This window comes from Leptonychotes weddellii, chromosome 8 (assembly GCF_054177405.1).
Source record: "Leptonychotes weddellii isolate Sample4059 chromosome 8, ASM5417740v2, whole genome shotgun sequence".
Lineage (NCBI taxonomy): Eukaryota > Metazoa > Chordata > Mammalia > Carnivora > Phocidae > Leptonychotes > Leptonychotes weddellii.
Genome location: NC_138376.1, coordinates 2,923,523 through 2,946,259, shown reverse-complemented (window position 1 = coordinate 2,946,259; position 22,737 = coordinate 2,923,523). Strand labels below are relative to the sequence as shown.

Here is a 22,737-nt window from a genome sequence, read left to right as displayed (position 1 = left end):
GACGTCACCTCATCCGCCCCGAGTCCCGGCGACGTCACCGCACGCGGGCCCGAGTCCCAGCGACGTCACCGCACCCCGCCCCGCGTCCCGGCGACGTCACCGCACCCCGCCCCAAGTCCCGGCGATGTCACCGCCCCGAGTCCCGGCGACGTCACCGCACCCCGCCCCGAGTCCCGGCGACTTCACCGCCCCCGCCCCGAGTCCCGGCGACATCACCGCACGCGGCCCTGAGTCCCGGCGACGTCACCTCACGCGGCCCCGAGTCCCGGCGACGTCACCGCACCCGCCCCGAGTACTAACGACATCACCGCACTTGGCCTGATTCCCTGCGAAGTCACCACACCTGGCCCGAGTTCCCTTTGGAATTTGAGGGTGATCACAACGACCTCACAGGATTGTAGGAGGGAACAAATAGGACCGTGCACATAAAAGACCACCGTAAACTTAACGAGCTATATATGTGTTTATTACTGTTAGCTCACCAGTGAGTGGAAGGAGTCTAGAGGTTGTCCGACGGAAGGGTCAAGCACAGGGTTTGCACTAATGAAACTGTGTTCCGGCGGGCCACTTCAAGAGATCTCCCTTCTAAATCTCATTCACATGAAAACAAACATAAAATCCTATCAGGACACTCAGCTACCGTCTTCCCCTTATGGGTTAATATAGTTAAATGCAGGCTGACATTGGGCGCCTGGGTGGCTCAGTCGGTTAAGCAGCCGACTCTTGATTTCAGCTGGGGTCTTGGGATGGAGCCCCACCTCAGGGACGGCACTTAGCGGGGAGTCTATATGAGATTCTCTTTCTCCCTCTGCCCCTCCACCCACCTGTGTGCTCGTGCTCTCTCTCAAATAAATAAATACATCTTTTTAAAAAAATGCATGCTGACATTTAAACTTCTGGCCTATTGAGACTGTTAGGCATGATTTGCATAGACCATCATCTTTGATCTTGGCTACGCAGGTCAGGGTTCGCCTGGCATGTGTTTTTCACAACCAATTTGCCATCCAAGCTTCGTTTGTTTCTGAACTGCTATCCACTCTCAAAAGTAATACAAACATGCCAGCAAGAAGCACCCAACAAGGCTGGCTCACGTGAATGAGTGTGTACATTTGGGTCACGCCTTCGTCTTCAGTTGGGGGAGGCAGGCCGGCGGTAGCCAGTTAGGGGGATGATAAAGACAGAACTGTAGGTAGCACATTAAGCTTCTCAAAGTACCTTCACAAATATTTTCTCATTTTTCCCGAGCAGTAGGCGGGCAGAGTTATCCCCATTATCCAGAGTGGGAAACTGAGCCTGAGGAAAAGTCAAGCAACCTGCCAAGGGTTACGTGACCAGTGGGTGATATCTTTCATACACATTAAAAAAAATTAATAAAGATTCTAGTTGAGGGACGCCGGTCCCAGTAGTTTATAAACTGGTCACCATGGTAACCAGGCACACGCCCAGCCCCACTCTTCCCATGGGACAAACAGACTGAAAGACAGAGGGACTGGCTGGCTGAGCTGGGTTCCACCCCTCTGCCTCTCCTCTCTCTACTCGCCACCAAGCACCTGTCTGACAGACACAAGACTTCAAAAGCTGACTCGTCCAGTGAAAATTAGCCTTTTGATTTGCCTGGTAGACAAATCCCACTTTCTCACTCTTTGGGGCTGAATGTGTCCCCTCAAAATTAACATGCTGGAGTCCGAACCCCCAGTACCTCACAAGGTGACTCTACATGGAGTTGGAGCCGTTAAAGATGTAATGAAGTTAAAATGAGGTTCGCAGGGTGGGCTGTGACCCAATATGACTGACGTCCTCATAAGAGATTATACATACAGAGTAAAGACTATGTGAAGACACAGAGAGAAGACATCTATCTACCAGCTGAAGAGAGAGTGCTCAGAAGAAACCAAGCTGCCGACACCCCGATCTCACGATCCCAGGCTCCGGAGCTGTGGGACGGTCAGTGTCTCCTGGTGACGTCACCCAGTTGGTGGGACTTTGTTCAGGCGGCTGAGCAGACCACGACGCTCACCAGGTACCACCTTACCTCCCTTTTCCTCCTCAGCCCCACACATAGTCATGTCCATATTCATAGTCTTTCCTCTCTCTCCCTCTTTCTCCTTTCCCCCGTTTCCCTAAAAAGCCCTTCAGCACAAACTAGGGAAGTTGGGCTCCTCATGAAGGGAAGAGGGCTGACTCGATGTGGTGGGGTGGGGAGGGCAAATCCAGTCCTTCCCAGACATGAGTACTGGGGGCTGGAGAACATCCTCCATGGAAGAGGCTGAAAGGAGCCCTGTCCCCTGCACCACACCATTAACTCATTCTGTTCCCTCTACCTTCACCCGGAATGCTCTTTCTTCCCCTGTTAGACCCACCTTCTCTTCAAGCCTTCCTGGCTCCCTCAAGCAGCCAGCACGCCTTACCTGTGCCCTCATGAGACCTGTCAGATCTCCTCAGTACACTGTACCCACGGTGTGCGATTCTCTCTCTCACTCTGCCCCTCCCCACTCTCCCTCTTGTGATACAAAAATAGTGGGCAAAGATGCCTCGAATGATATTTGGAATGACTGTGGGAAAATGGGGCTCTACAGAGGCCCTCTGGAAGGTTCTAGAAGCAAGAGCTCTTTCTTATTCATCCTTGTATCCATCACCACATTTACCATGGTATTATATAGTCCTTGTCTTGACTTAAACACAAATACGCATCCTACAGGCAAAAGCCAGGGCAATATGTGCCTTTGGGAAGGGACAGATGACGGTGACAAGGCTCCCATTTCCTGGGCACTCTCCAGGTACCTGGTCACGATATGGTCAGAAATATACCACTTTGGGAAGGCATTTTTGGTTAAAATTTCTAATTGTAAATAGTACCTTGAAATAGTACCTCTTTTTTATTTTTAATTTCAATTCAATTAGCCAACATATAGCATATCATTGGTTTTTGGTGTAGTGTTCAATGATTCATTGGTTGCATGTAATAGTGCCTTTTTAAGTGAAAATGGTATTTTTTATGTTAAAAAATACCAATTTTATTGAAAGCTGGGAGAAAATAGGATTGACTGTCGACAGAATGTTGTTTAGCCATAAAGACAATCCTACAAGATTTATTCTAATTATGGCACCCTGCCATTCTTTATTAAGAGTCGTGTTACAGAAAGGAGACACAGCATGGCAAAGAAAACTAATCGGGAAGATGCTTTTACCTATGCTTCAAGTCTTCTCCCCTGATGAAGGGGATTTACTCCTTCCTTACATTTACCTCAAATTTTAGCCAGCTTGTGACTAAAATTTTAAGAGAACCAGTTTTCGGGTAGGAATCGTTTCTCCAAAGAAACACATCCATCCTAAAATCCTAAAATCTCAGGACTAGCTGATGCCTATGAGGAGCTGTGGAATCCTATGTCCTGTATAACGCACAATTCCTATGCTTCGCTGGAGTCAAGAAAGGGCATTCATTAGACCTTCTCCATGACACTCACTAAACCGATGCATGTTAATAGAACAACAAGGATTGTAGAAGTCACTCAAACGATTCCAGCCTCACGGCCTCTCTGACATCAGGAACATCCCCAGCAAGGCTAGAGTAACAGACATGTTGCACATATATGTACAATTACAGACAATATGTACCCTTAAACATACAAGTTTTTGTAAGAAAGCTGAGAACTTTTTTACCTTTCAAAAAGCATGTTACTTAGGGGCGCCTGGGTGGCTCAGTCAGTTGAGCATCTGACTCTTAGTTTTGGCTCAGGTCATGATCCCAGGGTTGTGAGATCGAGCCCCTGCATCGGGCTCCACGTTCAGTGGGGAGTCTGCTTAAGATTCTCTCTCTCACTCTGCCCCTCCCCACTCTCCCTCTTAAAAAAAAAAAGCACATTATTTATCACAAGAAATTTGCTCTTACAAAGTTACACTAGAAAAGTTCCACATTTCTTCTTAATATAACACCAGTGTTGGTATTCCAAGTGCCTTTTGCCTGCATTCGCTTATATGCATATCTCACTATTTATTTCGTAACAGACAGTCTGAGATAATGGTTGATTTGTATGGCAAGTCAGGAAAGGTCTGGTAGTTATTAGCACTGGCTGCGTCCTAGCGGGGACGGCTCTCAGTATTCAGGATTCCTAGAGAGTGTGCATGCGGTGACTAAGGTTAACTCGGGATTCCTGAGTGGTGAGAGGAAAGGAGATGGAATATGGAAATCATATGGAAATGAGTCACAAAATGTCGAAGGCATCAATTACTTGGATGGTATTCACGGACAGCTGGGGCTGCTCGAAGGACTTGCACTTTAAACTCACATCACACCTTTGACAGTCACAGCAGCACCCAAAATTAGAAACGGGAAAGGCATCGAAACAGAGACCAGAGCTGATGTCCCGCCCCCTTTAGCAGTAAACGTTGATTTGTCTTATATTTACGTTGAAGTTCCCTGAGGAATATATGTTAAGGTTTAAGACCCTGGCTATCTGAGAGAATGGCGCAAGTTAGAACTTTCTAGTCAAGGGACCCTCCCTGACCACCATGTCTCCTCCCCAACCCCCCCGTCACTTCCTCCTCCCCGAAACCCACTCCACCAGGAAGGGGAGATCAGCACCAACAAGGAACAAAACGACAAACCTTATGTCCGCTTCTCATGTAACATTTACTACATTCGTGCTTCGGGAAAGAGGGAGGGTTTGTTTCAGGCTCTGGGTAGAAGGCGTTTCTGTGGAGTTCGGGCATTGGTGTTGCAAACGCCGAAGTCACCTACTTGTTTTTATTTCTGTTGCCACGGAAACTAAAAGTCATCTCCTACGCAAGTTGAATGAGGTGTTTGGAAATAATCAGTTTCAATTTTTCATGATAGCAAAGTACCGCTTCCTGTTTTCAGCTTTCACAGAGAGGGAAAGAAAAATAAATAAATAAAAAGGTTCAAATGTGGTTTGAAGTACCGTGACCTACAAAAAAAGGGGGGTTTATGTTCACAGGTGCGACCCTGCAAGGACACAGTAGGGTGAGGCTCTGGCCAGCCACCTGCTGAGAGCTGGCTCACCTGAGCCCACAAAGCTCCCCCACGCTCCTGAGACGTCCAGGAAGACAGAATACACTGAAACTTATATTTAGATAGCATGAGAACATTTTAGTCATCATTAGAAAAAAAAATCCCCATTAAGTTCTCTCGCTTTAGAAGTAAATGTTGATTTTCTCTCACATCAGAAATCCTCGAGGGCTACATTTTAATGTTTAACACCATTTCCATCAAGTAAACAGAAATCTAGAAACGGGATGTCACAAAGAGCCTTGCTGAGGATGCATGGGGAAATTAGGAAGCCAGGTCACCCGTATCTCAACTCCTGCAGAGGTCACGAGGCTTGCAGCAGCAAACGTGAGCACGATTCACAGAGAGGATAGGACTTGAAAGAATGGTGGAGATATTGTTTGTTGGAGATATTGTTCCACGAAGGCAGTGACAGCCGAGGAGCCCTCCACACAGACGGGATGTGTTGTTGTTTGTGGGAAAACTAGAAGTCCCTAAGCTCCCCCATTGCCCTTCCTCGAGGTGTTTGGAGAGAACCTCTTCAATAGGCTGCGGCTCTGTGGGAACGCAGGGCTTTGTGTCTTCTATGGCAAAATAAGGAGTTTGCACCTACGTCCCTTCTGGTTTCAAACATCTTATAATTCTTATTTTCACAAATCCATTCCATGGAAGTAGACCTACGGGTCTGGTCAGAAAAACCAGCCCCCTTTACACCTTTCTGTGTCTTTTATTACACGTGAAAAAGTAATGCAGAGAAGCTCTCCAGCTAGCTTGCCTTTCCTAGCAGAAACTGCAAGTGGCGGCCGATTCCCCATAAGCAGCAGGTTGGGTAAGTGGTGGGACCACGTGAGGGCACGGAGAACAGGACTGTGTCAATGGGCATCTTGGGATTTCAAACCTCTTGTTTCTGGTTAGACTACAGATTTTTTTTTTTTTTTAAGATTTTATTTATTTATTTGACCAAGAAAGCACCAGCAGGGGGAGGAGCAGAGGGAGAGGGAGAAGCAGGCTCCCCGCTGAGCAGGGAGCCCGAGGCAGGGCTCAATCCCAGGACCCTGAGATCATGACCAGAGCCGAAGGCAGATGCTCAAATGACTGAGTCACCCAGGTGCCCCGACTACAGATTTTTTTTTTTAGTGGCATTATGTTCTATATGTGTAGACAAATAATCACAAGCTCAAATGTCCCTGGGAGCTGGGCAAATGACCGAAGTATGTAATCCAGGAGTGGTGTTAGTAACACGGTGTGCTGGGGTCTGGGGTGCGCTGAAGAGTACCCGGGCTACTAAGGAGATTCTGTAAGCCCTGTGCCAGCCAAAGAAGAATCTCTTGTAGGAGATTTGGTCACAGGCTGCCAGTTTCTCATCATTAATGGAGATTCTATAAAAACAGTTTATTTCCCCTGTGATGAATTAGTGTGGAAGTGATTTCTGGTTAAATACAGCAAGTTGAACAAATGTGAGGGTTTTTTTTTCACTTAGTTCCCTTCTGACGTCCCTCCAAATTGTCAGTAAAGGCAATTTTTAAAAAAAGGTGAACCTGTAAGGGCACAGAGGCCTGGAGAGGAAATAACAGCCACAAAATTTGGGAAACAGTAAAACCAATGGATATGGGGCCAGTAAGAGCAGAACTGATGCTGCTAAAATTTGCTCCTGTGGGAGGAGGAGCCAAGAAGTAGACCTCTGCCTGCTGAAGGACCTACAGAAAGCTGAGGGACTGGTGGCACCATCTATCTCTGGAAGACGGGGTGTAGGTGTAACTAAAAATAGGGAGACTGGCTTAGAGTCTTTAAAAGAAGCACAAAGACTCCCAAGATCCCCTCCCTACCCTTGAACTACGGGGGTGCTGACTCAGCACAGCTGAGAACAAGAGCACCACGGGCACCATACTGAAACCAAGAAGAATAAATCTCTTTACCTAACAGCAAGATCCTCAAGCCCCCGTCCCATAGTCAGATCCCCAAATGCTCACAGTCAGGCTGACACCCAAAAGATTCCATTCAAAGGAAACAGACCAACCCAAAAGAACAAAGAAAAATGGAGATCTGCCAATGAAATGGCAAAAACCAATCACTCTACAGTGAAACTCCCCCAACCCGAGGAGCTGAGCCTATGCATACAGAATTTCCCTAACGGTCAAGAAAAATCCCAGGATAACTCTAAAAAGCAGATCCAGAGAACACCTAACCAGCTTGAGGCTGATGACTGACGTGTCTGAGAAAAAGCTGAAGGTGAAATGTCGTCACTGCACACGCTTGCGCACGCCAAGAGGAAACCCACCGCCTGGCAGAGTTTAGAGATGGCTTGGTAAAAGCTACACAGAAAACTAAGCCAATGAATAAAAAAAGGCAATTACTGAAATAGGAAGGAGGAAAAGAGTGTTATGCAAGAAAGGAAATGTAATCGGAGTCCACTCTGTGGCTCAACTAACAATAAGGCTGATGTAGTAAAAATAACGTAGAGATTAAATCCTGACTCGGCCAAAAATCATCATAAAATGAGGGTGGAACGAAAGAAGAAGAGGGTCGTGTATGTCTGTGTTTGTGTGCGTGTGGCCTTATTGGGGGGTGGGGGAGGAGAGTCGGTAAGAGATTTAACCAGCCATCTTGCACAGTCATTAGAGATAAAGTTAATCGTATCTAAATCTGAAAAACTAAAATCAAGAAAGTTACTTTATCAAATTTGAAATGTCACCTATTTAAAAGGATCTCCATTAGTTTATGTACCTCTCAGAATTAAAAAAAAAAAAATGCCAATTAAACTATGACATGCAATCACTCGTAAGACCCAAAGATTTCAGAGGCATTAAAATGGAAGGGAGGGAAAGGATGTATGGTTTAGAAATACAGTGGTGTCTTCTATGAGAAAGAGCTGAACTGGTTCAAACGGGTTATCTCTGTGGTCCAGGAATCCAGGTGGGGAGGGGTGAGGCACGTGGTTGCTACTTTTGTTGTAATCTTCGTTAAACCTTAAAAAATATTGTATGTGTCACTTTGTTAATGGTTAGTTAAGTTTTAAACAAACAAGGAAGAAGAGTATATAGCACAACCTCCAATTAAAGAAAGCTTTCTCTGCTCCAGTGTTCATGACACGGCTTAAATGCTGTTTAATGAAACTACTTAGCATAAAAACATCTTGTGATTCTCATTATTTTACTATCCAAAATCAACTACAAATGGATGAAGAGAGCTATAAAATAATCCGAAACCCTCGGAAGTTACTATCCCCATCTTCTGCCCTCTTCTCTCCAATGGAACAAAATCCAAATATAACTTCTTTTTTTGCCTATTTTATAGGTATTTGTTTGCTTGGGCTTCTGAGATGGGGGGTTCTCCTGCCTGACCCTTACTTACTAGAGGCACTTTACTTTTACTTAACTTTCTTGCCTCCTTAGCTTGAAAAAGCATCACTTTATAAGTGATACATGAGTCACCCATGCCGAAATGTAACCACAGTACTGCCTAATCACAACTTGTTCTCCTGCTTATGAGAAACCAGACTGATTTGGAGTGTGCATGCAAAAAAAAAAACCAAAAAACCAAAAAAAAAAAAACAAAACCCTAATTTTTAAAAGAATACTTTATTCTTGTTAGACTTAAACTCTCTCCTGAGAAAAGATATTTATTCTCCCCAAATACATTTTAAAAAACATGCCATTCCTCAGTTTCCCCGGGGGTTTGGAAGTAGTCTTAGATCCAGGATTGTCTAAAAAAAAAAAAAATGACAAGAGTCTGGGGCGCCTGGGTGGCTCAGTTGGTTAAGCGACTGCCTTCGGCTCAGGTCATGATCCTGGAGTCCCTGGATCGAGTCCCGCATCGGGCTCCCTGCTCGGCAGGGGGTCTGCTTCCCCCTCTGCCCCCTTCCCTCTTCCCTCTCGTGCTCTCTGTCTCTCATTCTCTCTCTCTCAAATAAATAAAATCTTAAAAAAAAAAATTGTGTCTGATGGGGTGCCTGGGTGGCTCAGTCGTTAAGCGTCTGCCTTTGGCTCAGATCATGATCCTGGAGTCCCTGGATCGAGTCCCGCATCGGGCTCCCTGCTCGGCAGGGAGTCTGTTTCTCCCTCTGACCCTCCTCCCTCTCATGTGCTCTCTCTCATTCTCTCTCAAATAAATAAATAAAATCTTTAAAAAAAAAAAAAATGACAAGAGTCTGAATGTTGGGACAGAGTTCAGCCATGTTCTTGGCTGGAATGAGTCCGCATTTACATACTTAAACACACCAACACCGTGCAGTAGAGGCAAGGACTCTGGAAGGTTTGAAATTTTACCCTACTTACAAGCTTACTCATTAGCCTGCTGTGATTTCAGAGACATGGCAGAAGACATGAGACTCCTGGGTGAGAGACAAAGAACTTCACTGCTCACGACAATAGCGGAAGCCAGAGTATCACCACGGGCACCCACTCCCCGAGGCCCCGTTCCCACAGGGCAATGGGAAGGGGGGCCAGGAGATACAAATAGCAGCTTACAATCCAGGGAAAGGACCCAATCTTCTTTTTCCGAATACTTTTATTGTGCTAAAATACACATAACATTTACAATTTTGACTAATTTCTTTTTTGTATTTGTTCATTTATTTTAGAGGGAGAGAATGCATGCTTGCAGGGGTGAGAAGAGCAGAGGGAGGAGGAGAGAGTCTTAAGCGGACTCCACGAGCCTGACACAGGGCTCGATCCCCTGACCCTGAGATCACGACAGGAGCAGACACCACGAGTTGGACGCTTAACCGACTGCGCCACCCAGGCGCCCCCAATTTTGACTGGTTTTGAGCATACAGCTTGATGGCACTGTATCTTTTATAACGGATACTAAACCTCGCTGGCCCTGCACCACAGGAAGACATTATCCTTATGACACTGGACAATAAACAAACCTGGCCTTTTCTCCATGCCAAGGGTTCTCATCTCAGTCCTATTAACATTTTGGGCTGAACAACTTTTTGCTGCGAGGGCTATCGTTGCATTACCGGATATTCTGTAGCATCCCTCTCCGCTTCCCACCAGCCGCCAGGAGTACTCCCTCAGTTATAACAAACACAGAATGTCCCCAGAAATGTCCAAACATCCCTCAGAGGCAAGGCTGCCTCGAGTTGAGAATGATTGTTCCGGAGGAAGTCACTAGGTCTGTCTTCCGAGCTTATTCAAAAGATAGTCCAAAGCAAAAAAAAAAAAAAAACCAGAAAAGAAAAGATAGTCCAGAACAAAGGCAATCTGTCTGCTCATAAGATATGCAGAAACACAAGAGATCCATGGAGAATTGGCTCCCGGCAATTTTTACTTCTAAAACTTGATCTGCTATTCAGGCATGGATACATTACTTGGCCGATTACACATGATATTTGCACACACACACACACACACACACACGCCCTTGCCCGTGGCCCTTTGACTAAAATTATAACATGAGCCATTTAGATGATAGGGAATCAGTCCAAAGAAGTTAACTAGGTATGGCCCGAAAGCGAGTGAACGTAAGTGTCGTTCATAGCTGAGCCAAGTAGTATATGATGACTACATTTCCTTTCCTGTGCAGGAATTTTTTTCCTTCCTTAAGCTAATAATTGGCTTTTGGGGGCTTGGGGTTTTGCAGATCACTCATACAATTTGAAATTGGACAGACTTGCATTCAAATACAAACTTCTCTTTTTTTTTTTTTTTTTAAAGATTTTTATTTTATTTATTTGACAGAGAGAGAGAGAGCGAGAGCAGGAACACAAGCAGGGGGAGTGGGAGAGGGAGAAGCAGGCTCCCCGCCGAGCAGGGAGCCCAATGCGGGGCTAGATCCCAGGACCCTGGATCATGACCTGAGCCGAAGGCAGACGCTTAACGACTGAGTCACCCAGGTGCCCCTCAAATACAAACTTCTCTACATAATGGTACAAGCTTGGACAAGCAAGTCCACCTACGTGAGCTCACTTTCTTTCTCTACATAATGCAGGGGTGATAAGACCTGGGGCTGTCATCACAATCATATGAGATAAAAGTACCTAGTAAGGTGCCTGGCACTTGGGAGGTACTTAGTAAACAGTACCTACTGCTTCATGAAGAACACCACGAGAGTACATCCACAGAGCTGTTCCTAACTATCATGGAGCTTTACGCTAACTTCTCCACACCCTCACTTGGTTCTTCACAGTATCGATAACACAGCTGCTGAGGATAGGGAACAGAAGAAGGTGAGGATAGGGAACAGAAGAAGGTGAGGATAGGGAACAGAAGAAGGTGAGGATAGGGAACAGAAGAAGGTGAGGATAGGGAACAGAAGAAGGTGAGGATAGGGAACAGAAGGTCAGCAGGCCACAGAGAGAAGGACCCTGACACCGGACCCCGTAAGTATCTCTCGCCAACCACGTGCACCAGCCAATTCCTGCCCTATTACCAACGGGGGCAAGGAAGAAAGGCGTTCTGACCTTTTGTTACCGGGTTTCATTTCCTTCGAAGTGACATCAGTGTGCTGACATTGCCCAGCTTTCGCCAGTCTGTTTACCCAGAGTCTCTGCACGCTCGCATGTTAATAAGCTAACCCTCTCCAGTCAAATGAGAAATGGAGCTCGGCAAACACTCAGCCAAGGCTGTTCAGGTCGCATCAGAGACCAGCTCCTTCCTTCTATCAGCTCCCCTTCCTGTGACACAAAACTTACAAGTAACGAAACCCCTATCACAGGTTTTGAAACTTGTTAAGTGATTAACAAAGAGATTTCTCTTTTGGCAATCGCGGTCTGATTCTGTCCTGATATCATCTGGCCTTCTGACTCTGGAATAAATTCGTCTTGTGTTGGGCAGCTCTTCGGGGCTGTACATCCATGATGATTACTCTTCTTTGTCTTCAAATATAACATTTAATTGCAGCTTTCACAGGAGACTTAAAATTCCATTTTCCCTCAGGAAAAAAAAATACCTGGAGTTTATGAAAAATTATTAGTTGTGGCTAATCCTGGGTAATAAATTGGATTTTTGAAATCTGTGTGATTTTTAACACATGAGGCTTTTCATCAGGAAGGCGATGCTTATGGGAAATGCCTGTAGAATAATCAAGCAGCAATTTCACTGCCACACTGTTAAAGACAAATACAACTGAGAAGATCATCTATGGAACTTGCTGGATTGTGAAATTTGCTTTCTGTAAAGGAAATCTCACATAATAGAGGACAAGTGACAATGCCTAGTGACTTCTCATTCCCTTGAGCCTGAGGTTACGACATCCTCCTCCCCACCTTGATGCTAATCCTCCATCTAGAAATGTAAGAAATCCGGCTGAGCTGTATTAAAAAGCCTAACTGACTTATTTCTTGCATCATTTAACCAACCCTAGCACTACTTCATCCCTTCTGTAAGCACATGGACACACACACACATACTCACACACTCACTCTCATTCTCTCTCTCCTACAAGTACCGTGTTCTGTTGGCCGAAAAAGAAAATCAATAACACACACAGCAAATAACGCGCATTGTACTTGTATAAGCAATTCTTCTATGAAAAATAAATTCCAACCACACCAATTTCAAGGACCCTAAAGGATAGAATAGCACAGCTTTTAAAAAAAAAAAAAATTCTTTTCTGAATGGAGGACTTTTTTTCTAGATAAAAACCCCCAGCCAATATGCTTTTTCTGTATCAAACTTTCTCCCTCTTTGCATCTCACGGCTTACCCAATCCACCTTATTCTTCAATGCTGTTTATTAAAGTTACATCAACATTATTAAAAAAATTAAAATTAAAAAAAGACAACTCAACTGGCTATTCTTTGTAGGACTACTAGGAAGACCTGAGGGGTGTGTTGTGGGCCATTCGACGACCCAGCACCTGAGAGGGTCTAACCAGCCTACTCGTAGGAACAGCCTGGAGCAGATAACACAAAACTTGAAAGAAAAAAGTGGTCATTAGTTTATGCATATTTTTAAAAACATGGCGACTACCTGGTCAACTGGGATCTCAACTTGAGTGTCTTCATCTTCTTGGACTTCTGCTGCCCCCCGTGTCTCAGACCTCTCTGCTCCAGCTTTGAAAACGCCTTCATCTGTTATTGGAGACAAATGCACAGTGAAATCAAAATCCAATGGTGACATCATGTGGCTGAACATTAAAACTGCAATCAAATACCTAATGAAGATAATGCTTCTTAATAGGTACTTTGCCTCCCTTTGTACTGATGGGGTTTTTGCAGTCCTCCACCCCCTCCCCCCGCAACACACACACACACTGCTGCATTTTCACAGGGAAGAGGGTCAGTGGTGAAGACAAGGCTGACCCAGCAGAGCAGAGCTGTGTCCCAGACTCCTCCTCACCCTCTGGCTGCTGATCTAGTAACACAACCCTGTACAGGTATTTAGATAGAAAGGACCTCACACCTGTTATCTGCTCCCCACTCCTATCCACAAAACAGTGATGATGCCTGTTGCCTAAAAATACTAGTTTTAGAGGTTCTTCTTTCCCACGAGAATGCCGGGCACTGAATATAGCGAGCTGGCATAATTCTATTTGGAGCAATAGTAAAATATATATATATTTTTTTCCTGCAATAGAATCACTGATTCTGGGTCTCACACAAATCAATCTTTTAGTTTGCAGATTTCCACAGGATTTTCACAACCTAGGTCTCAAAAATCCTTAACCGTAAAATGTAACCTAAATCTCTAAGGCTTTAGGTTAAGCTCCCGTGACTTGTTTTCCCACGGAAAGCAACGATAGCTGTTTTCCGTATCCAAAGAAGTTTTCCTGTTTCCCCTCAGTCTTCTCTCCTCCAGGCCAAGTCATCAAAGCATCACAGAATCGTTTGTCATTCTATCTGTGTGCCCCAAAATAGGCTTAAGGCTTCCGTCCTTCTCACAGATGTTTCCTCTGCCCAATTTTTAAGGATCTCCAGGGATGGAGATTTCACCTCCTTCTCTGGTAATCTATTACAGGACTCCCCCTGCAGTCTAGAAAATATGGTTTCATCTTTTATCTTAAAACCTCCTCTATTTCTCCACTGGAAGCTTGTTTCCCAGAGCACAATTATCTGACATGTGTCACACAATAACACTTCATATTGTTAAAGTTATAAAAGTCACTCGTTATTTATGATTAAATGGAAAACATCCCTTTACATTTGTGGAGGATCGAGTACATGTAAGGCGCCGTGTGAGTCCATGTGGCCACCGAAGACATACATGAGATGTCGCTCAGGTTGCTTACAGACCAATGAGTGTATATTTGGAGATGTATACACACCCCCAGTAAGGTATTCCCCTGGAGGAAATGCTAGAACAGGTAAGGGCTGGAGCAGAGCACCATGGGCACTCAGAAGATATAGCCAAGTAAAAAAGGGAGGAAAGGAGAGAAGGAGGGAGGAAATATAACCAAACTCAAGCCCTTCTTGTTTCTCCTAGAGAAACCATTTTCCTTTTTAATTACTTTTTTGTAACTTGACTGGATATTAGCTTCTCTATTCTCCTTTTTAAAAAGCAGGGACAACAGAGCTGCCCTCAAAGCTGATTATACACGTTAGATTAATTCACATGGATTAACTCATTTTGAGGATTATCTACATCAATCATTTAATCCCAGACTGGTTCTTCCTATCATCCAACAAAGTCTTTCCACCCAATGACCCCTTCTTTCCTTCAGCTCTTGTATGCTTAAGCAATCCAGAGTAATTTTTCATTCATTAGAGTTTTCTCAGTAAAATCATCTTACATGTATATCAAAACTGAAAATATACATAGGGAATCCCTACAAAATCATCACCAAATGAGCATGTCAGCATTGGCAACTATTTTGGATTATCGCTAGCACTAATCCTCCCCAAAGACATGGCCCATGCAGCATTTCCAAGGATTATGTCCTGACTTGGTCCTGTCTTACAACTGAGGACATGAATCCACAATGAAATCTCAGCCAAAACCTCAGCAACATCAGAAGAAAGAATATAGAAAGCGAAATAGAAAATGTGCTGACGGCCTCATGGATGTAGAAAGAAATACAGTGTTTTGGTTACGCACTCAACAAAGCCATCTTTGACCTAGCAAGAGTGCAGGGAAGGCCACTTCAAGGGGCTAGGAAAATGGCTCACAATTATTCTGTCATAAAGCAGGAAAAGTGAAAGGGAGTAATCAAGTCTACAAAATTGGGAGTCAACAGATAAATATACGGTAAGCTCTTGGTCTCTCCATCAAACTCTGGGGAACTTGGAACTCAAGAAAACAATGGCAGAAACTATACAAATAAATTCTGCCTTAGTCACATGTGGAGTTCATAACCTTGAGAACATGCAGAGGCAAATTTCAAAAAAAGGCTCCACAATTTATCAAATGTTATCTCCAGTGTAGTTTTAAAAGGAAAATGAAGCGTGTTTGACATTCATTTCTACCTTCCGGATTACCTTAGAAGACAGTAATCATACTCGTCCCCAAAATGTCCCTTGAGTCAACCTTCAGTGAAAGATGTTGCGCTCTAGTTATGACCTGAGTACATGACATTTTCGGATGACATTTGGGCATCCAAGTGTTACACTTGCTTTCAAAGACACTACCAAGAGAAACCTACAGATACGAAAGGAATACATTCTTAGATACTCACATCCAATGGAATGCTTAACTTGATCCAACCAGAGCTATGAATGACTTGCAGATGTGTTTTAGAATAAACATTTCACAGGAAAAGAAAAATAAAACCAATAATAACAAACAAAATAAGATTGAAAGGGCACTGGCATGGAAAATGGCAGCCATAGGATATAAAAGGCAAAGGGACACATCAACAAAACTCAACGTTGTGTACGGCGACAGAGAGAATGGAGAGATGAACGTGTCTGTCTGCAGTGTGGGTGGAGAGTCTTGTTCATCAGTGAACTGATGTGGGAGCCATCTCCTTCAGGGGCACAGGGCAAGAAGGGAAGGTCAGAAGGGAATTCACAGGAATAAATGGTGGGTAAAAAAAAAGGGAAGAACAGCCAGGAAATTACTCTGTGATGGGAGAAAGCCTACTAGGATTTTAATGTTTATTATACATGTCATAAAATTAAAAATAGAGAAATACGAATTTCTAGAGGAAAAATATTTTTACACAGCATGTATTGATGATACATTGTTTATATAATACGTATGCATTTTAGAGAGCTTGGGAAATGAAGAAAACAAACATCCTTCTAACCTCATGACCCAGAGATAACCACCACTAATAATTTGACAACAGACTCTCTCTCCCTACCTTTTTCTTTTTCTCCCTCTCTTTCTCCCTTACACACACAAACACACACACACACTCATAAAAGTGGGATCTTATTGTATATATAATTTTTAAGTGTTTTTTGACTTTAAAATCACTTCCTGAGCATTTCCCATATCATGAAATGTTACCTGAACACACAGTAAGTTGCTGGGTGTGGTGGTACCACATTGTAATTAATGACGATACTGAACAATGAAGGATTGTTTTTTTTTTAATTATGTTATGTTAATCACCATACATTACATCATTAGTTTTTGACATAGTGTTCCATGATTCATTGTTTGTGCATAACACCCAGTGCTCCATGCAGAACGTGCCCTCTTTAATACCCATCACCAGGCTAGCCCATCCCCCCACCCCCCTTCCCCTCTAGAACCCTCAGTTTGTTTCTCAGAGTCCATAGTCTCTCACGGTTCATCTCCTGAAGCACTGTTTTTAAATGAATAGGTAGATTTCATTCATTTGATTGATGGGTAAATATGTATCAAGATCCACCATATAAAAAATCACTCTGGAAAACCTGAAAGGGTTGCTCTCGACAACCTTAGCAGCTTCTGGAAAACTCACAGACACTTGGGCTATTTATCTTTCCACGTACCTGCCCTGTAGCTCCTTTCCTGCCCTGTGGGCCCTTGTTTCCCAAGAATAAGCACAGTGCACTCCCCACAGTAAGTCCTCAATAAATGCTCATTGAAATTTAAGTGGAAAGACAAGTTCGTGGTTTCATCTCTTCCTGCTCCGCGCCCCTCCCACCCTGCCCCTGTGCACTCCGCCAAGTATTGAATTTGCTCTTCCAAAACTTCCCCTGAGCCTACGGACATCCTGGTTTTGATACAACTTTCGTTGATATGATTAATCTCCTATAAATCCTCAGTCTCTCCTCTGAGTGTCTCATTTTGCAGGAAGCCTCGCCCATCTGTCCCTCTCCATCCTGTATCCACCACCTGAGTAGGTGCAGTACCCAGGCGATGAGACATTCCACACCGTGGCCTGAGTACTTCAGCATCTCAATGCCACGGACAACACCAACTCCACTGTAGCACACATCCCCTTCATCCTGTGCAGGCACTTCCGTCCCAGCCCACCTTCAGAGTCCACAGTGCTCGCTCCCATCTCTTGCCTGCGTCCTCAACCTCTGGTTTACTCCTTTCACCCTCGTCCCCATGTGGCCGCCTGCTGGAGTCCGTCTGTAGATCAGTCCATCTGTAGCTCTCCACTTCTCCGTTCAGCTCTCCACACTCTGGCAGCACCACCAGCTGCTGCCTCCCTGGCCAACCCAAGCTCCTCTTGTTCACCTTCTAAGTGCTGGACCACCCGGAGCTGCATCGTGGGTCTACTCCTCTCCTTGGACGGTCTCATCAAGATCATGGTTTGAACACCAGCCATATGCCAATGACTCTCTAACCTAGATCAGCCTCCTCAGAGATCCCAAAACTTATATAACCGGTTGTCTAACTTGACATCTCACCTTTGATACCAAATGGGCATCTCAGCCTTAATATGGTCAAAACAGAAATCTGGTCCTCCCCCCACCACCACCACCAACTGCTCATCATCTCTCTTCCCCACCCCAGGAAACGGCAGTACCCCTTAATCCCCAAATCTGGGAATTATCCTCACTTCCATATTGCTCTCACTCCTTGCATGCATTCCACTGTTGTCCTGTCAATTCAATTTCCTTTTAAATATATGCCAAATCTGGGAATATAATTTCTGTCTCCACTATCAACTTGGTCTAATCACCATTCTCTGCAGGATGGGCCATTCATTGCAAAGCTTACACATCAGTGTCCCTCTTCTTCACTCTTGCTATCCTGCAATTCATCCTCCACAAAACAGCCAAGTGATCTCAATAAATGAGAAAGACTATTTAGAAACTCTCTAATGTCTTTCCCTCATGCAAAGAACCCAAGGTCTGTACCATGGCTTACAAGGGTGTGATCAGGCACTTACCCCCTCTTGGCACACACTTCATACCACTCTCCCTTTGCCCATTACACTCCAGCCACATTCTGTTTCTCCAACAGAAAACTCATTCCTGCCTTTGTACTTCTTATGCCCTCTGCCTGGAATATTCTTTCCCCTTTTTTCACATGATTGGCTGCTCCTTGCCATTCAGATCTCAGAAACCGTCCTCCTCCCTATTCCAGTAGCCACCCCGTCATTCATACTGCTGTTTTTAATCCTCTGCCTAGCATTTATTATGAGCTGATACTTTTCCTATTTATTTGGTGTTTCAGTGTTTGTCAGTCTCCACCAAACCATAAGCTCCAAGAGCGCAGGTAGCATGCCCATATTGTTCAGTGCTTATCCCCAGCACGTAATAGAGCTCAGCACGTAGGTGTTCAAAAGGTATTTGTTGAGAGAATGAAGAGCAGGCACTCAGAAACGTCTGCTGCACAGAGATGAAACAGAAGGAGCATACCACTTAAAAGCCACTAGCCCAGCCCATTAATTCCTCGTGCTGTTACGGGGTTGATGCCCCATCAGGCCCTACGCCGCACTGTAGCCTTGGATGAGGAAGGGGATATGGAGGTTGAAGAGAAAGAAGGTTGGAGTACCACCTACACAGGGATCGACTGTGTACGCTATGCTGTGGTAGCTAAGATAATAGCCCCCCAAAGATGTCCACGTCCTAACCTCAGAAACCGTGAATATGTCGCATTGCATGGCAGAGGTGAATTAAGGTTGCAGATGGAATTACCGTTGCTAATCAGCTGACCCTGAGATGATCCTGGATTAGCCTTGTGGACCCAGTGTAATCACACAGGTCATCATAAATGAAAGAGAGAGGCAGGAGAATCAGGGGCCCGTGACACAGTGTGAGAAAGACTTGCCTGGTCATTGCTGGCTTTGAAGAGGGAGGGGACCATAAGCCAGGGAATTGCAGACAACCTTAGAAAACTGAAAACGGCAAGGATGCAAATTTCCCCCCTTAGGGACTCAAGAAGGAACAAAGCCCTGCCAACACTCCGCTTACAAGCCAGTGAGGACCATGTCGGGATTCTGACCTCCAGGACCGTGCCGTAATGAATCTGTACGTTGTTTCAAGCTGCCCCGTTTGTGGTAAGTTGTTACCACAGTAACAGGAAATTAATACACCATGCGTCTGCCATTCAGGCCGTGGTCCGAAAAAGCGTGCAAGTCCACCGGCTTTTGTTTTCTTCCTCTCTTGTTACTTCTCCTTCTCACTCCCTTACGAGGTGCAGAAACCAACCACCACCGCCCCCAGACACCACCCCCCATCTGCCAGCAGGAAAGGGATTCCATTTTTTTAACGTCTCCCCCTACCCCGAAACCTTTGTAATAAAAGCCATTTGCTGGGGCGCCTGGGTGACTCAGTCGGTTAAGCGACTGCCTTCGGCTCAGGTCATGATCCTGGAGTCCCTGGATCGAGTCCCGCATCGGGCTCCCTGCTCAGCAGGAAGTCTGCTTCTCCCTCTGACCCTCCCCCCTCTCATGCTCTCTCTATCTCATTCTCTCTCTCAAATAAATAAATAAAATCTTTAAAAAAAAAAAAAGCCATTTGCTAACAAACTAAAGAGCAGGGATAAATTTGATGCACAAAACTGCTCTCATTCAATTATTCTACTAAGGATCAAATTCAATGCTTGGATGCACATCCACCCAAATGCAGCTCTAATCTTTCTTGTCTGACTCGTGAGTAGACACTTTAGGGTATATTACGCCGTAAAGTAATAGCAAACATGCTAGTAAAAATAAAAATGCTCCTCAATTATTTTTCACTTACCCCTTATGAATTTTATTGCCTAAAAAAAAAAAAATGAAAGCAGAGCTGCTAAGGTGGAGTGCTTGCAGCATTACTGTGGAGTTTCTCATAAATAGGAATCTGTTTCCCCGCAGAAAGGGAAAACAGACACTCGTGCTTCTTTAGCCTCTTCAGCTAGAGGGGCGGAAACGAAAGGGTTCCCAGTCTCGGGGTATCCATAGCCCAGTCTAGTAATGTCACAGGACTCGGACGTCCTCGAGTAAGAAAAGTTACCAGATAATGAATGGCAGGTGCATGGAATTGGTGATAATTAACATTAAAGCCCAACCACCTCGTTGAAAGCATACCTCCTCACTACAACTATTAACAATCGTTTTTAAATAGTATTGTAAGCCATATTTTTTTTTTAAAGATTTTATTTATTTATGTGAGAGAGAGAGAGCTCATGAGAGGGGGGAGGGTCAGAGGGAGAAGCAGACTCCCTGTCGAGCAGGGAGCCCGATGTGGGACTCGATCCCGGGACTCCAGGATCATGACCCGAGCCGAAGGCAGTCGCCCAACCAACTGAGCCACCCAGGCGCCCTATTGTAAGCCATATTTTGATGAGTTCCATGTTTTGAAATCAGTGGGAACTTATCAGGACAAATAAGAAGAAAAATCACAGGACAATGCCCAGTTCTGAGTACTCTCTGGAAATATGAGATATCTATTAAGTGGAAGCTCCACATGTAAGCAAGAAAAGTTTAATGTGACTATAAACATTTTACTATGATTTACTACCGAGACTGCCTCATAAAGAAATGGTAAATTAGAAACAAAATGTTAATTTTAAAATATAGCTCATTAAACCCAGTAGAGAAAAAAATGTGGGGAAACAAGGAGTTTATAGCTCTCAGTGTATAAAATAATATTCTAGGAAGAAAAAATATATATATAGGTCTATTTGCAAGAAAAACTATGCACCCTATCTATGTGTCACATCAGTCATCAGAGACAGAATTAAAATTAAAATGGGTAAGAAGGTGACATTAAAATTATTTTCATTAGCTAATGTTAATGGGAATACATTCGCATGTGAAATATATCCAATTTCTAATACATAACTCTCCGTAGATAGAGATTACCGTCATCATATCTTATTGAAATTTAAAGGAAGCACTTCCCAAAAGCTGACCCCATGTGAGGCAGCCCCCATAACGTTCAGCAAGCAGGGAGGCAGGGCGGAAGAAGGCATCCACATGTAATAACGCTTCCTTATGAGAGGATATTGGCCGACCCTCCCCTGATCCTTGTACGACTTACACAGTATCCTCCTCACACCGCTCTCGGCGTTGAAGGATATTATCGTTAGGAAGAATCAGAGCACGTGACAGCGAATACTCTGAGCGTGTCTGAGGCAGTACAGAAATAAAACCCAAATGTTTTTTAATCACTGATCTTCTCCATGTGTTTCATTATGTCCCACAAACCCAAATGGAAACTCTTTCCAGAAACGGGAATATCACAAGTGATATTTTTCTTTGGCAATTTAGAATATTACAGGGAAACACCTTTATCCATATGCTTCTATAGGCCGAGTTTTCTCGGTCGTGGTTTATGTGTGGTTTCTTTCTATTCCCTGACTCCCACTGCAGGGTATTGAATATCACCTGTGACACAACTGAGGTTTAAATCTGACTGTGAAGCCTGCATAGACTTGATCTTAACCGCGATGGTTATTTTACCTTGACTTGAAATGGGTGCAACGAAATTTTCCAAGTGTAGACAGAACTTAGAAGTAGGATGATTATCACTGATTTGCCCAGATCACGGGCAATTTTGTTCTTATCCCTGCATTCCTTTTTTAATCTTTTTTTTTTTTGGATACAGATGTTTTATGATTTTCATCAAACTCAGAAATATTCAGAGGACAAAGAATGAAGCACACATTTACAATACGTAGAATTCATGACTCTTAACCATTTTGTAACCTATATAGACTAAAATCTGTATCAGATACACGGGACTAAGAATAATAAAGTACCTCCGATTAGGTTTGCCTAAGTCAATAAGAATATAGGGCTTTACTTTTTCCTTTCTAATTTTGTTACCTTATAAAAATTCCACTGCAAATTAGTTTTAGTGTATCAGAAAAATTGAGTTGTTCCTCTTTATACCCCAGTGACTTGAAGTTACTTAATAAGTGGCCTAAAATTCTCAGTTCCTGTTCTTAATTCTGGCTGGTCCAACTACCTTCAAACGACCTGTGTGTTCCAGTCTGTAACACAGCCAGCCCTCCTCAGACTACTACTCTACTCTAGGAATTTTCTTGTGGTAACAAACAGAGTACTTGCACATAATAGAAATACAGGGTTCTATTAAATTCCGCAACTTTTTGTTCATTCATTCATTCGTTCATTCATTTTGCCCATGTCCACCGAGCCTCCTCGTGCTCAGGCACGTGCTGGAGGCCAGCCGTAGAAAGATGACCAAGATGCTCTCTGTCTGCTGGGGAATCGAAGGAGAACATCAACGGCACAGAGTAAGCATAGTGAGGGCTACACAGCTGTCTGGAGAGAGTGCACAGGAAAGGGGGAACAGACAGGGGGACAGTCAAAGCTTCTGAGAGACAGAAGCCACAAATCCAAAGACGAATGGAACTCGTCCCTGGGGAGTAGAGGAAGGGCATCCAGACAGAAAGATCAGTGTGTGCAAAGCCCGAGAGGCAGGGACTGCAGGGCTGGGGAGGGTGGGGGGTGGGGAAGGATTCGGAAAAACTTGTCTGATAGAACAGACTCTGAACTTGGTCTTACAG

The 22,737-nt window shown here is 44.3% G+C and overlaps 1 protein-coding gene across 1 annotated transcript in view; it reads right to left on the bottom strand.

Moving 5' to 3' along the window:
- The window catches only part of DCDC2 (doublecortin domain containing 2), a 124,799-nt gene that overhangs the window by 10,531 nt on the left and 91,531 nt on the right, over positions 1-22,737 (bottom strand). Inside the window, exon 8 of the mRNA XM_081827605.1 lies at positions 12,922-13,022. Within this exon, the coding sequence (XP_081683731.1) occupies positions 12,922-13,022 (101 nt within the window). The remainder of the gene's footprint in view (positions 1-12,921; positions 13,023-22,737) is intronic.